This window comes from Solanum stenotomum, chromosome 3, assembly GCF_019186545.1.
Source record: "Solanum stenotomum isolate F172 chromosome 3, ASM1918654v1, whole genome shotgun sequence".
In the NCBI taxonomy this organism is placed as follows: domain Eukaryota; kingdom Viridiplantae; phylum Streptophyta; class Magnoliopsida; order Solanales; family Solanaceae; genus Solanum; species Solanum stenotomum.
In genome coordinates, this window is record NC_064284.1 from 68,931,059 (window position 1) to 68,947,318 (window position 16,260).

The 16,260-nt window shown below is 31.8% G+C and overlaps 1 protein-coding gene across 1 annotated transcript; it reads left to right on the top strand.

Annotated features, from left to right (window-relative positions):
* Nucleotides 1-3,725: 3,725 nt before the first annotated feature.
* LOC125860161 (probable protein phosphatase 2C 75) lies at nucleotides 3,726-15,201 on the top strand. Its single transcript, XM_049540062.1, has 5 exons — nucleotides 3,726-3,751; nucleotides 3,783-4,035; nucleotides 4,917-5,300; nucleotides 5,612-5,717; nucleotides 14,927-15,201. Exons 1-5 carry the CDS (start codon nucleotides 3,726-3,728, stop codon nucleotides 15,199-15,201), a joined length of 1,044 nt encoding a protein of 347 aa, XP_049396019.1.
* Nucleotides 15,202-16,260: the final 1,059 nt, after the last annotated feature.

A 16,260-nucleotide genomic window follows, 5' to 3' on the forward strand; every position in this document is an offset into this window, starting at 1 on the left:
AAAAAGTCATATTTCCTTTTTAGATTTTATTTTTAAATATTAAAATTTCAAGATTAATTGTGGCACTGACACGTATGTTATTTTTCTTCTCCTATTATATATAGATAGATTCTTTTTAAAACATTCACCATATATAATTCATATTATTTTCTTTTATAGTCGTTTAATATAAAATTATTTTATACCATAATTTTTTAAATAATATAAATTTCTAGCAAATATTATACACTATACATAATAATGGATATAATACAAATAAAAGTGAAATCATTAATGCAATACAATTAAATAAACATTATATAATTGAAAAAAATATTTTAAATATATAAGAGATTCAATTAAAACATACAATTTATATAATGTTTAATTAAAAGTTTTGTATAATAAAATAATATTGAAATATTCAATAAAATAAATTGATGTGATGAATAGTATTACTATTCACACATCAAAATAATGTAAAATTTAGTAGGCGTTTGGCCATGCGATATCATATCAAGATATGATGTCGTGAGATGAAATCAGCGTTTGGACATGCGATTTTACGCTGATTTCATCTCATGATTTCATATCATGAGAGGTGATATCATATTCTCCAAAAATCATGATATGGAAAGGTGATATCATATTCTCCAAAAATCATGATATGGAATCACCATGTGATTTCATATCATGATTTGAGATATTTTAATACAATAATTGATCCATGAGTTTATATTTTGTTAAAACAACCACATTTATATCTACTAACCATTTGTTTCATATGTAAAAATAAAATTTATAATCACATCATTACTTTTTAAAATTTATTATTCTCACCAATATAAAATTTATTATCACTTTAAATTTGGTGAATATAACTAATAAAGTAGAAATTCATTTGGTGAATATAAATGAGAACAAAGGGAGTAATACTTTTTTTATTTTTCATAATAAAAAAAAACGTCTTAATCTTATGACTAAGCATAATATTGATAAAAGACAATTTTCATTGGCGGTGCCGCACTTTCTTAATCTTAGTATTTGCAAAATGTTCGTTCACATGACTGAAGGATATCAAGTCCAATTGATTGAGGACTTAGGAAAATTTGATCAATTAGTTATTAATATTTAGTCAATTAGTGGACTAGTTATAATTTTTTTGATTAAATTTTATTAGAAGTGTTTTTTACTCACACTTGTGGTAACTTTTTAAAATTTCGTTATTCAATAATATTTAACTATTGATTTTTCTTGTAAATAGTTAGAAGTTAGTGATGTTTGTTAATTTTTATCTTAGTGCATTTAACTTCTAAGTTAATATTTACTCACTAATGTATGTTTTTTTTCTACTTTATAGGTTATTTGTAAGAGTAGTTGAGAGATATGAATATATCAAGTACAATTTGTGTTCAATTTTTTTTAATTAAATTAAAGTTAGATGAAACAATTATTTAACTGAAGAACAAATAACTTTGTAATCATTTATTATGCGATTTTATAATTTTTGTTTATTTGATAAGATTGAATAAACAATTGGGGTTATTTTAATAGTTTTAAAACTTATGGGATTTTTATGTTTATGAGAAAATATACAACACAAAAATTCCATATCGCATGTCCAAACAAACCTTCAATTTCATCTCATGATTCCATATCATGATTTCATATCATGATATCATATCGCATGGCCAAACGGGCCCTTAGTGTTGGGTTGGAGATGGTTTTAATAAATACCCCACGAACCTTAGCTGAAGTCTAATCTGACTGATGCTTAATAAAACAAGTATTGGAAGAGGGAATCTTCGAAGATGAACGTAATGCGGAAAAGCTGGCAACATATATTGTCGGTTCTATTAACAGGGGCTTTCTTTGCTCCTTATCCTCATCAAAGCGGTGCTGCTGACTTGGACGACTCCTTAATGCCAATTCTCCCTTCTTTCATTTTTTTTATGTTATATTTATATTGAAGTCTGATTAAATTTGAATAAAGTATTTAAAACGTCAAAATCTTATTGTTCTTTCCTCTTTCATTTCAGTTAGCAAAAAGGATGGGCCTTTCTTATGTTCGGTGATGATGGGACCGAATCCTCAAACTTCTCGTCTCATTTGCCCCACTTGTCAAGAGATTTTTTACACGTATCCCATAGCCAATTCCATTCACCATAACAGAATACTTTGGAGACGTTACACATATCATAACCAGCTTCACAAATCCAATTGGAAACCCATAACCAATTAAGGCTTCCTCTACAAATTCCCAACTCACCATATCATAAGCTTTACGAAGGTCAATTTTCATGAGACACCTGGGAGAGGTCTTCTTCCTACTGTAGTGTCTTAATAAATCATGACATATTAAAACATTATGAATCATAGATCTTCCCTGCACGAAAGCTGCCTGATTCTCTGCAACTAAATAATTCACTGCATGCGCTTCAATTTCTGACAAATCAGCTTGGAAATGACTTTATAAATCACATTACAGCATGATTTTTTTTTATAACAATTTAATTTTAACTTATCACATATTATATTTAAGACCACAAGATTAAAAGATATTTTGATATAGTTTTAATAGAACCACAAAATTAATATTTTTTTTATATCAAATCAAACCAGACTACTCATTTTTAAACGAAAAGATTACTCCCTCCATTCCATATTAAGTTAATTTTTGAGGCATTTTTCAAATTAACTTAATTGTTCAGTTTTCAAGACTACTTTTAGAGTGTTCTTCCAATTTTACCCTTCATTAGTTAGTATTGAAATTAGTGATTAATTAATATTTAGTTCATTTAATCATAAATTTGACAATAATTAATAAGGGTAAAAATGGAAAACTAAGTTCTGTCTTAATCTATTTTTCTTAAAGGGTGTGAAACACCTCAAAAATTAACTTAATATGAAATGGAGGGAGTATTAAATAGTTTGCACAATAAAGTCTCACTCTATCCAATTTTAATTGTCATGTTGCGCTTTCGAAATTCAATTAGATTAATTTTCAAAGTTAAATTAGATTACATTTAATTCGATATTTAAAAAAAATATATATATACAAAAGTTTTTATAATTTAACTCTAAAAAAAGAAATCATGATAATTAAAAGTAGACGGAGGAAGAAGGTAATAATAAAGTTAAGGGGATCTTCGAAAATGTATGTAAATGCGGAAAAGCTGGCAAGATATGTCTTCTCCAATCCAAACACTTCTCTATACCCACAGGGGATTTCTCTGCTCCTCAAAGCGGTGCCTCCTCTCGTCATCTTTTACTACGTGGACAAAATATCATGCCAATTCTTCCTCTTTCAGTTAGCATAAAGAACCGGGTTTTCTTCGTTCGGTCATAGTAGGCCCACCTCCTAACACTTGTCAAGAGATTTTCTACCCGTTAAATTTTAATAATAGGAAATTGCTTGAATAATAAATACTTTTTACTTTCAATTTTAAGATGGTAAATTTAAAAAAGCTACAGACAAAAAATTCCATCATCTCACGCTTAAATGAGAAATTCGAAAGGTACGTACACAGTTTACATCACTGTAATGACGTGTCATTTTACATCACTGAAGTTGTCTAAAAAGCCCTCTCCGTTCTTAGTTGTTTATTTTCATTTGGCATGGGTGTTATATGGTATTACCGGTAATAATATGTACAGATGGATGCAACCAAACATTTTTTTACGTTTCTACTAGTACATCTTGTTGACAGATGTTGTAATCTTTCAGATGCCTCCTATAAAACAAAATGCCAGTGTTTCACCTTTACTACAGTTTTATAACTAAAGATGGAGAAGAGAGGCAATGTCGATCAGAACGAGGAAGGAAGGATGCATCGCCAATACAGAATTCAATTGAGAAGGAGAGAGCAAGCCCGGGAAGCACAGATGAGGGTAGGAGTACTGCCGCCGCCAGCGGTTGGATCAAAGTCTGTAAAAGGAATGAGGCCTTCAATGGAAGATGAGGTTTCAATTCACCCAAATCTTTGCTCCCCGCCCATCAATGGCGGTCGACCCGTTCATTTTTACGCTGTTTATGATGGACATGGTGGTCCTCAGGTAAACTTGCTAGAGTATTTCTTTTTTGTTTTCACCATGTGATATATTTATTTTTTATCTCCTTTTTTTAAAAAAAAAATTGATGAAGATTATTTAACTTTAAAAATAATTTGCTTTTAATGAGGATTACAATTCTTACTTTAGGTGAATTATATGTTTTAAGCTGCGTGTTTTGTTTTAATTTTCACTTTTAAAAGAGTAGTTATTTCTTTCCCCCTTTTTTTTTTTTTTTCTGTAACTCTTCCATCAATTTTAATCTTGTATAAGAGTAGTTTGAATTGACTTAACAAAAATAGTTTTTAAGCAAAAAATAAAAAATCAAATTTAAAAGATTTTTGAGTCAAAAAATAACCCTTATTTTTTATTTTTAACTTTTTTTTTAAAGTCACTCAATACTTATTTTAAGTTAATTTTACCTTGTAAAGCACTTCCAAAAGCTGAAAATGACTTAAATATGAGTAATTTTTAAGTCAATTCAAACAGTTTTTAAGATAACAAAATTAAAAGGTATATATGGATAATTTTAGCAAATCTTTCTTAGGATTACAAGATTTTAAAAAAATATTCTTTACTCTCTTAAATATCATGTCAAGGTTAAAATCAGATAATAAACTGAAACTGAAACTGAAACAAGGGGAAGTGATACCTTACATTATCCGACAAACCCTGTAAATATAAATATTTTTTAAAACAAATTTAAAAATATTAATTAAAATTTGAGTCTTGATAACCTAAAATTGACTCGGTATATTTTAGGGATCCTTTGATAATTTTAGGGATAGTTTAGTTGGTCGGTGAGATAACAACATAGAAATAGACCAGGACATCATTATTTTTGTGGAAATAAATTGAAATCACTGTATCGTTTTTGGTGGATGCAGGTATCTGCACTCTGTAGGGAGAGAATGCACTTGATTGTAGCAGAAGAACTGATGCGCCCCGAGAACAATACAAAAATGATGAGTAGCAGCAGCGGCAGTAGTTCCAGTTCAGATAGAAGACAACAACGAGATTGGGAGGCAGCATGGATAAGAATTCTGCAAAGAAGTTTCCAACGGATGGATAAAATGATATGCTTTAACTGTGACTGTGAAACTTTAAGCTACCGCTGTTTGTGCCCACCAAATCACAACTTGCGCTTCATGGGCTCCACCGCAATCATAGCAATTCTAACAGATCATGCCATTGTCATTGCAAATTGTGGTGATTCCCGCGCTGTTCTTAGCCGGAATGGAAATGCCCTCTCTGTCTCCTTCGATCACAAGGTAAAAAAATCTTTTATTCTCTATAATTATTGTGATGTTTTTAAATAACAAAGAAGCTTTTCTTCACCCTGAAGTATTTAGCAAGGTAAATAGGACTTAATTATCATGTTGTGCACTGATGAAATTGTTTCATTCTTAATCAAATGTGTCTTTAAGTTTGAATTCTGAGTATGAAAAAAATCTATTGGAAATGCTACTCCCAATTATAGATTTTGTAATGCACGATTTGAATTTAATCAAGCTGTAGACTTTAAACATCGAGTGAAAAATGATTTGTCCTAATTATAAGCTACTCCCTTATTTGGTTGCAGCCAAATAGGCGGGATGAACTCGCTAGAATAAAGGCTGCGGGAGGAAAACTTGTTTATTCTCGTGGATTACGGGTTCAAGGCTTTCTAGCCATGTCTCGGGCAATAGGTATTATCTCTCTCTTAATTTCAAAGACTTCTTCAATCTAACACAATTGGCATTGGAATTGTTGCTTCATTTCTTTTTTCCCTTCTACTTTTTTTATAATTCATTCACCTAGGCAGGGGCGGCTCAACATAAACAGAGGTCTAAAACGAAATTTTATTTAGAAGCCTAAAAATTAAATCTAAATAAGTTTTATGTGAATTTAAAATTCATTTTTCTTACACTTTTAAGATGTAAATTATTACTTAATATTTTTTTATAAATAATTCATCTAAAAAAAAATTCTTCCAAATATATTTAAGGTATGAATTGTCAACATAATTCTATAAGTAATAAATTGATAAATTATAATGAGTTAACGAGAATAAAATAATACGTATTTTTAAATTATAAATGATTATTTTCTTCTATAAAAAAATTAGCATATTATTTATTTTTAGTAAGAAATTGAGGCCATCAAAACTGGGAGCCTAAAGCACATGCCTTATTTTTATTGCATAGAGCCGCCCTTCACCTAGGTTATACTCACCCATAGTGATAGGGTTTGGCATGACCCTTATTAGTCTATATAAGCTCCCAATAATATACACTGAGGATTGGTAAAGTCTTACTTTTTCCGGAAACTATATTAACTCCTCTATAGGTTTGAATAAACAATTACAACACTATATATGTTATGGAGCAGTTGAGCTAAGATATGCCTTAACAAGTTCCCAACCTAAAACTTGAGGGCATATAACATGTATCATTTAGAAGAAAAGATTGCTATTTTAACTAATATTTGAGAACAATGAAGTTAAAACACAATTATGGCATCTAGAAGTGCAAATTATCACCTTTGCTTCTTAAGGAAAAAAGTGGAATAGTTCTAAAACAAGAGCATATAGAGATCAAATGAATTTTAGGCAACACAGTCAATCATGATTGATATTTATGGTTTTATCATAGAATTACACATGATGTGCATGTTGGAAAAGTGTTATTTTTCCTTTAATTAACGACAACATACAATATCAAAGTAGAAACAAAATTAAGTATACAATTGTGCACGACGTGCATGTCAGAAATATGTTGTGTCCAAATAAACTAATACGATAGGGGATATTTAAAAAAATTGAGTAAGTTGGTTGTACGTCATAAAAGATGAGTCCGGAGTCAAAAGGGCAACAAAAATTTTCGAAAATTTCAAAAGGGCAACAAACTTATTTATCAAACCAAAAGGGCAATAAATTTTAATATCGTTTTAATCAGGGTTTCCATCGCAAGGCGCGAATACCCATGCGACATGTAAGGCTATGGCAGCTTTTAGCCTTACAAGGCACAGGGATTTGCAGGCTGTTTTTTTTAAAAAAAAAAACCACTGCAAATAATGAATATCTTCTTCTTGAAAAATAGGATAATGACAATTATGCCTATTAATCACATGAATACTTAGTGATTTAGCTTGTAAAAGATAATTACTTGTTTGATTTATACACATTGATAATATATAAATTCCACAAACCACTGCAAATACTAATAGGACCAATCTCAAAAATTGTTTCGGTGACTTAATCACAAATAAATCCTGAAAATCACAAAAAAAAAAAAGCAAGAATCATACCCAAGTTATTTAAGTACTTAAATTAGATCAAACAATATAATTAATGAAAATTAGATTAAGAAACTAACCTGAGGTTTCCATAATTTAGGAATCTCCATAAAAAAAAACAGATGAAACTAAAGAATAATTTTTTAAAAAAAATTAGAAAAAAATTTGGTTGAATATTGGTTCATCTACCTTGTAGAGTTTTAGAGGAAAATAAGGAGAAAGAAATGGTCAATTGAAATCTTGAAATTAAAATTCAACATATGTAATAAGGTACTATAATAATATAAAATAAAAATGAAGATAGTGATGATTTTTAATTAATATTTGTACAAAACACCTTGTTGACAACATTTTAATTACAATTTTTTTTCATTTTAAAACAGCCTGCAAAACTGCAGGCAGATGTCCCTACGCCTTGTAAGGCTAAACATCTATTCTGATACTCAACAGTTTTTGCCAAGCAGTTGATGGATTAGAGGCCTTTTTCTTGCAATAGAATAGACTCTAGTACAGTACTTGGATATTAAGAAGGAAGTCCATGTAGATTGATTTTGTTGGAATTATGACCCCCTTTATTCTGTAAAGGAACACGTACTAACTACTTGTTCTTTACTGTTTGTGAGTTCTAATAAATAATTTCATAAAATAATAATTAGTTCATAACTTTGTATTATTTATCTCAACTCCAAACAACACAAAGATTACACACCTAGGTAATCTAAGGAATTATAAACTCTAATTTCTAGCTAAGAAATTATAAACTCTAATTCCTAGCTATCCAAGACAAAAACCCCTAGGTTTAAGTGTTCTGTCGTCCATCAAGTTTCTCAAACTTGTTAGACGAATCCTACACACACACTTGATTGTAATCAAAACTCTTAACTACAATCTTACAACTTTTTCCTCACAAACTCGCAACACTCCCCAAGTAAATCTCAAAACTCTCTCAAACTCTTGATCGTGTTTTGATCTTCTCTCTATGTAAGTGCGCAAACTTCTTCGAATAAGTTATTGCCCTATTTATAGATTAAACTTCCTCAAAGTCTTGTTCAACTCGGACTTGACTTTGCTACATCCTCAACTCCTTGTTCAACTCAAACTTGTCTTCAGTTTTCTTTCTTAACTTCACTTTGATTTATTTCCTTCTTGAACTCTTTATTTACCCCCCTTATTTCCTTCTTTGATCATGCTTTCTACTTCTCTTAGGATTTATACCTATGTTTACACTTTGACTTATTATGCGCTCCCTTTTTCTTGTAGGACTCCTTTATAAAAAGGAAACTTTCTGTACTGGTTGCTTGTCGAAAAAGTAATCCCTCCACTGCTTTATAACTTCTAATTCGTGTGGTTGACATTCTCCTTTTCCTAGTCGGATTCGGTCTGAAAGGAACATGTCACACAACCGGTTTCTTTCATCTGCTCCTCTATTTGTCAATTATCAAAATCATTCTCGATCTAACAAATTCCCCCTTTTGGACGATGACAAACCATTGCTTCTTGTATGAATAGATCAATCTGTGTTATGTCAGTTTCTTAAAGTACAACACACAAAGCAAACACATTAGAGGATCAAGGTAGATCAATTGGGTTATAAATATTACACAAGCATGCACTTCCCCCCTTTTGACATCATAAAACACCGTGAATGCATACACCACACTAAGAGAAGCAAATTCAATACTCATGGCCACTGGGGCTATCACCTATACAAACACTTAAAAATCAAGAACTCAGTTAGCTATAGCAAAGCATTTGCACAAACATAAGAGATAGACATGAACCTGAACCTGAAACCGAAACCCAACATTAGCATTAATCAAAAAGCATATACACCACAAATGTAATCAAAATTAAAGATAGAATCAAGCATTTGGGATGAGAAAAAAATTGGAAAGTTACAGGTTAGAGTGGCTAGGCAATAGCAAAAGATAGGGACTGAGAAGGTAAATAAAAGTCCTCTTTAAGCAGCTCAAAAAACATCTTTTGGATTAACGAAACTAGTAGTCTTCTCAATTTTCAGGGTAGCCTTGGTCTTTGTGTTTTATTTTTCTTTAGCAAGCCTAATAGTTCATATGCAGCTGGTCCATATATTTTTGTTCGTGACACATATGACTTCTATTTCAGCTAATTTTTTTCCATTTTGTATCACATTGAAGGAACTGGTTCAATCAATCATGTGCCCTCCGAAGAAACAATAGTTCACTTATCTCTAACCCCCTAAATCAGTAATCACCTTACCTAAGAGCACTGTCCACTTCCCAAAGTTCACAACTCTAATTTCAATAGAGTCATCTTTAATTTCAATAGAGTCAGTAAGAGGAACAAATTTTCTTCAGCATCATTTGTAGAGAAACATGTTCTCGCAATCTGTTCCCTAGACGTGGTACTATCAGGTGCAGTACCAATAATAATAATTCTTGACATCAACCCTAAATCCCAGTTTATATGGATCCCAATAGAAAGACTAGGTTCGACAGAGGGGTCTCCCATTATTTCCCCCCTCACTAGATGCACCCAAGTTGAGCCTAAAAAGTGAACTTTGTTCAACTAAAGGGTCCCTAAAATATTTCCCCTCACAAGGTACATCCTTCAAAACTTCCTCAGTAATTTTAGACACACCCAATACAGATTCCCCCTAAGAACCAGCACAACCTACTTTCTATACCACAATCTATATTTTATAAGCCACCAACGTAGAGGCGTCATCCCCCGAAGTCATCTCAATCATAGCATCAGATAGACCAGCATACTTAGAATCTCCAAGAATGTCATTAAGAAACATAAATTGTAATTAATCAAGCATAGACATGTTTCTTGAAGAACACTTTATTCCACAATTTTAGAAAAAGAGGATTTCTTGGTTAAGAAGTTTATGGAAGAGAAGGGTGTGAGTTGTAGAGAAACACTAGGATAAGGCTTTAAATAGGCTTTTTAAGAAGATGTTTGTTTAGTAGTATTGAGGACATAAATATATCTTTTGGGACAAGTGGAAGGAACAGGTACATGTGCATTGATTTTATATTTAATTATGAATAATTGCAGTGCACATACCTTAGATCTCTGAATTTTGCTCCAATTTTACTAAGCCTCTCTCATGTGACAGATGCAAATACAATGTTATAGTGCATGAGTAGTTTGGCTTTAAAAGTGGTATAGAGACATACAACTAAATGTACAAGACTGGGCATAAAATTCATGATTAGAAGGCAGTATGCGAAATGTTCATTAGCCACTGAGGGATACTCATGTGATTTTAATCATCCCCAAGTTTCAACATGTTCCTTTAAAAGTGTTTCTTTAGTCTTGCCTACTTTTCCAACTTATTTGATTTGACCAAAAAGAATTTTCACCACAAAAATTACTATTCCATCATTTTCTTCTACAGGTGAGAGGAATTTCTTCTAGTTTCAATCATGTGTCTCAACCAACAACTATTCATATAGAATGTTGCTTTCTTCCTCTCACATTTCCTGCAAATTCAAAGGTTAGATTTAGGAACCCATATTAGCTAGGGTCCTTTGTATTGATAAAAAGGATGAATAAAATCTCTATGTATCCATTTAGGTAGATTAGATTTCTTTTGAGTATACATGTTCCTTTGAGGTGTCTTATAAGTGCCTTTTGTTTTATTGTTAATGGTGAATCTGCATTTTGGGCAATTTATCTTAGAGTGACCTAAATTACCACAGATGATGCATAATAAAAGGTTATCAATTCTGGACTGATCAAATCCTATTCCAGTTTTTTTTATTTCGGTGGTTATTTCCCATATGTGATACAATCATAGACGACTTTGTCCATTTATTTGCTTGTTCAAGCTCATATTTAGTCCTAGTTAGTTAAAGATTTATTCTAGATTTTTCCCTTTCAGAAAATAGTTCATCTTTTAACCTCTTTAGATCTTGGTCACATCTGATTTGGTCATCACTGATTTTTTCTTTCCCATTCCCAGTAACACTTTGTTTCAAAATTTCAGATTTGAGAGCCAAAGTGTAGGAATCAAGTTGTTGTACCTGTTCCTTTAGGATTTGATTTTCTTTCTTAAGATCAGAATTAATCTTTTCAAGATCAATATATTCAAATTTTAAACTGGTCAACGAAGTCAATAACTGATCTCTATTTTCATTCAACTCTTAAAAATTATCTAGGAGAGTTAGAATAAGGGAAGATAATTTTTTCTTTGAAAAACATTTTAGTTTATTTTTAAGGTCAAGAAAATTTACCTCCCTTTTATCAATGTCCGATTCAAAGTCTGGTTCAGAGTCCTCCATGACCATCAAAGCAACATCTTTTGTATCATCTTCAATTGAGTTGTCTGAACCTGTTCCCCAAGCAGCATACATAGCAATGCCAAATTCTTTTTCTTTGATCAGGGGCAATTTTTTCTCATAGTTTCCACCTTTCTTGAGGAGTTTTCTGAGGTTTTTGTTGATCACATCTATGTCCTCATCATCCAGATCAGATTCATCACTCTCAGTTGCCTTGAAAGAAAAAATCATGTATTTGCTTCTTTTACTCAGTTTTGTGTTATCAACATTCATCTCGTAAGTCTTTAGATTTCCTACAAGTTCATCCATGCTCATGGTTATCAAATCCTTTGCTTCTCTAATTGCAGTGACCTTGATCTCCCACGACCTAGGTAGAGTTCTTAGCACTTTATCCACCTATTCCTCAGTAGTATATATTTTTTCCAAAGACACCAGTCCATTCACAATAGTAGTGAATCTAGTAATCATATCTTGAAGTGATTCACCACTCTCCATCTTAAATGCTTCATATTCAGTGGATAGTCTAGCAATTCTAAATTTTCTTACTTGGGGAGTTCCTTCATGTGCATTGATTAGTGTGTCCCAAATTTGTTTTGTTGTAGTACAACTAGAGATGCGATTGAATTCGTCAGGTCCAAGTCCACATACAATGATGCACTTAGCTTTAGCATTATTTGCGAGCATTCTATAATCAGCTTCTCCATATTGAGCCTTGGGCTTTGAAATGACTTTCCCTTCATCATCTTTCATCATAGGAATAAGAGGATCATCTGTAACTCTCATCCATAATTCATAGTCATGGGCTTGTAGAAAATCTTTCATTCTCGCCTTCCACCATGCGTAGTAATGTCCATTGAATAGTGGTGGTCTGTTGATGTGTTGACCTTCACTGTGTCCGAGAGGAGGTGCATAATTCATAGTGATCTTATCTTGAGTTATTAGACTCTACAAAAATAACATGCTCTGATACCAATTATTGGAATTATGACCCTATTTATTCTTTAAAGGAACACGTACTAACTACTTGTTTTGTACTGTTTGTGAGTTCTAGTAAATAATTTCATAAAATAATAATTAGTTCACAGTTTTGTATTATTTATCTCAACTCCAAACAACACAAAGATTACACACCTAGGTAATCTAAGGAATTATAAACTCTAATTCCTAGCTAAGAAATTATAAACTCTAATTCTTATCTACCCAAGACAAAAACCCTTAGGTTTAAATCTTCTGTCCTCCGTCAAGTTTCTCAAACTTGTTAGATGAATCCTACACACACACTTGATTGTAATCAAAACTCTTAACTACAATCTTACAACTTTTTCCTCACAAACTCGCAACACTCCCTAAGTAAATCTCAAAACTCTCTCAAACTCTTGATCGTGTTTTGATCTTTTATCTATGTAAGTGCGCAAATTTCTTCGAATAAGTTATTGCCCTATTTATAGATTAAACCTCCTCAAAGTCTTGTTTAACTTGGACTTGACTTTGCTGCATCCTCAACTCCTTGTTCAACTCAAACTTGTCTTCAGTTTTCTTTCTTGACTTCACTTTGATTTATTTCCTTCTTGAACTCTTCATTTACCCCCCTTATTTCCTTCTTTGATCATGCTTCCTACTTCTCTTAGGATTTATACCTATGTTTACACTTTGACTTATTATGCGCTCCCTTTTCCTTGTAGGACTCCTTTATAAAAAGGAAACTTTCTGTACTGGTTGCTTGTCGAAAAAGTAATCCCTCCACTGCTTTATAACTTCTAATTCGTGTGGTTGACATTCTCCTTTTTTCTAGTCGGATTCGGTCTGAAAGGAACATGTCGTGCAACCGGTTTCTTTCATTTGTTCCTCTATTTGTCAATTATCAAAATCATTTTCGATCTAACAGATTTGTTTTGAAGTTCTACCACCTTTTATTAGTACATGTATCACTAGTATCTTAAAGCCTCTTGATGTCAATTCCACCCTTGCCATTAGGTTTATATAGATTCTCCAAGATCTCAAATGATACTTAAATTTCTCAGTAAAGGATCCCAAAAAAAATATATGGGCAAAGTTCTTCTCAATAAGTTCAATAGTTTCCTTAGGAGTATAAACTAGAATAGCTTGAACCACATGCTTTGTAAGAATGAGTTTAACATCATGTGAAAGAAGTTTAGTATGCCAACCACCAAAATTTTAACATTTTTTAGTAACCAAACCATCAAAATAAGTAATTCTTTCCTTTCCAATGTGTATACAGAATCCTAAATAATTAAAAGGGAATTGTTTCTCAATAAATTCAGTAGCTTGTCTCATTATGTTAATTCTATAAATGGATATTTTAGGACCTATGAAGAAGAAATTTTGGTTACTATTCACTTGTTGACCAGAGTTCATTTCATATATACTTATGAATTTGATTCATAACAACTTTATTAGATCTTACATTGCCTCCATAGAAGATAATAATGTCATCTGCATAAGCCAGATAAATTGCTTTTAGACCATTCTTGCTCATAGTGAAACATGTGAACCTCTCACTTTTGAAGAGGTTATTTAGTTTTTCTTGAAAGAACTTCATGAACTTTCAAAATAAGAAAATGTAAGGGATAAAGGATTTTCTTGTTTCAAATTTGAACCTCTGAGTGAAAATGAAAAAGTTATTTCTAGATTCATTGATGAAGATGGGATACAATATCTTTCATATATCAACTTGTGGATCATATTAGGCAAACCACCATTAAAATCAAATTTCTTTAACGTACACAACAATAAAGAAAGACCAGACTAATCTGGCATAGGCCTTTGACATATCTAGTTTGATCACAATGTTACCTCCAATATTGTCATAGTTAATTAATACCCTAATAAATAATTCTTTGAGATTGTAAGAGATTCCCAATAATGAATCTGCCCTTCACGAAGCCTATTTGATTTTTGAAAATCATATTGGATAGTAGAGATAAATATGTTAAATTAATATATGAATTATTTACATTACAATTCATGTATATATGAAATACTTCAATGTGTATTTAATAGGGTAGACGTCTTTAATTACTTATAGACTGATTGTTTTACTTTATATATTTTTTTCAATGCAAACCATCCTCGAAATAGTAAGAAAAAAGAAGGTAACAAGAGTCTCTTGCTTCCTAAAAATATAAAGAGGCGGAGTATAATTACGCTGCAAGTAGTGGTTTTCAAATGTGTTACTTGTCCAATTACTATAGGTCTCACTTCTTATGTGTCTGTTGTGTTGGAGGAAATTCCAAAGTAGTTGATTTTTTTTTGTTTACTTCTTAAAATGACTAAATGTTATAGAGATTTAACTACTAGTAAATATTTTTGTTATTTTTTCTTATTACAATTAGGAGACAGTTATTTGAAGCCCTATGTCATATCAGAGCCAGAGTTTACCTTTGTAAAAAGGAAGGTAAATGATGAGTGCTTAATTCTTGCCAGCGATGGCCTATGGGATGTCGTATCAAACGAAACGGCATGTCGGATGGCTAGAGTGTGTCTCCAAGGAGATGCAATCTTTTTTTCGCATAGTGAAACAGCAGCAGCGCTGCTTACTCGGATTGCTACGGGGCGGAATAGCCATGATAACGTAAGTGTTATTGTAGTTGATTTTACGAGAAATTAAGGAGGAGAAATTCCATCATACAAGCATATATGTATATACTAAGAACAATGTGATAGTGCATCCTATGTTGTTTATGATGGTCATGTAAAACTGCTGCTTCTTTTTTTGACAATGAAAAAAGTTTCCCTTCAGCAATAAAGTGTAGAGATGGCACGCAATTGGGGCAGGCACACCCTTGATGGGGCAGGGAAAGAAAATAACTAAACGGGACAGGATAGAACATGACAGGAAAATCATATTTACTTAAAATACATAATGGAGTAGGGCGGGTAACGGTTCAATTGTATTTCAGTTTGTTCACCGGAATACAAACGAGTAGAAAGTGCTCGTTGTATTACAGTTTTGCTTGCTGGAATACAAAGTATCTGATTTGGAAAATATTTCAACACAACAAGCGTTACTATTTTGTGAAACTGTTTTATTTGTTTTAAATTATGAAACTATTTTCTTATTATATAATTATTATTTTTTTTGGTGAAAAAACTAATAACTTTAGCAGACTATGGTAGAAAGGCAATTGCAGTAGTACTACTGTTAAAAACTATATATAAAAAAGTTCTAAAACATCCCTTGCTTTTAAGTGAATAAATAAAAGAAGGAGAAATGAAAAATAAAATAAACGAAGCGGATATTTTTTTAAAATGTTAAACGGGGCAGGATAGGCGGGTGAAAATTTTAGTAGGTTAAGGTTTGCCCCGCCCTAACTCACCCTAACCCTCCCTATTGCAATTCCTACTGAAGTGAAAGGTAAATACGATGTTAAATTAGGTCTTAGGCTTAATTCACACCCCAAAAGTTAGCTCAAAGGGAGGAGGATTGTCCAAGCCTTATAAGGAGTTCACCCATCTCTTTAATCACCGATGTGGGACTTTTGTCATTCTTTAACATACGATTTAATCAACTTCTATCGTTCTTGATCAATTAGTTTGTTCTCGCTTGAATTCAGTCGATGAAATGAAAGTTGAAATTGTGTTGTTGCAATTTTGTTGTTGTTTACTCTTTCTTTTTTCCGGTTAACATCTGATGGTTGTTTGACCATGAGTATTTTTCTACTTCTTT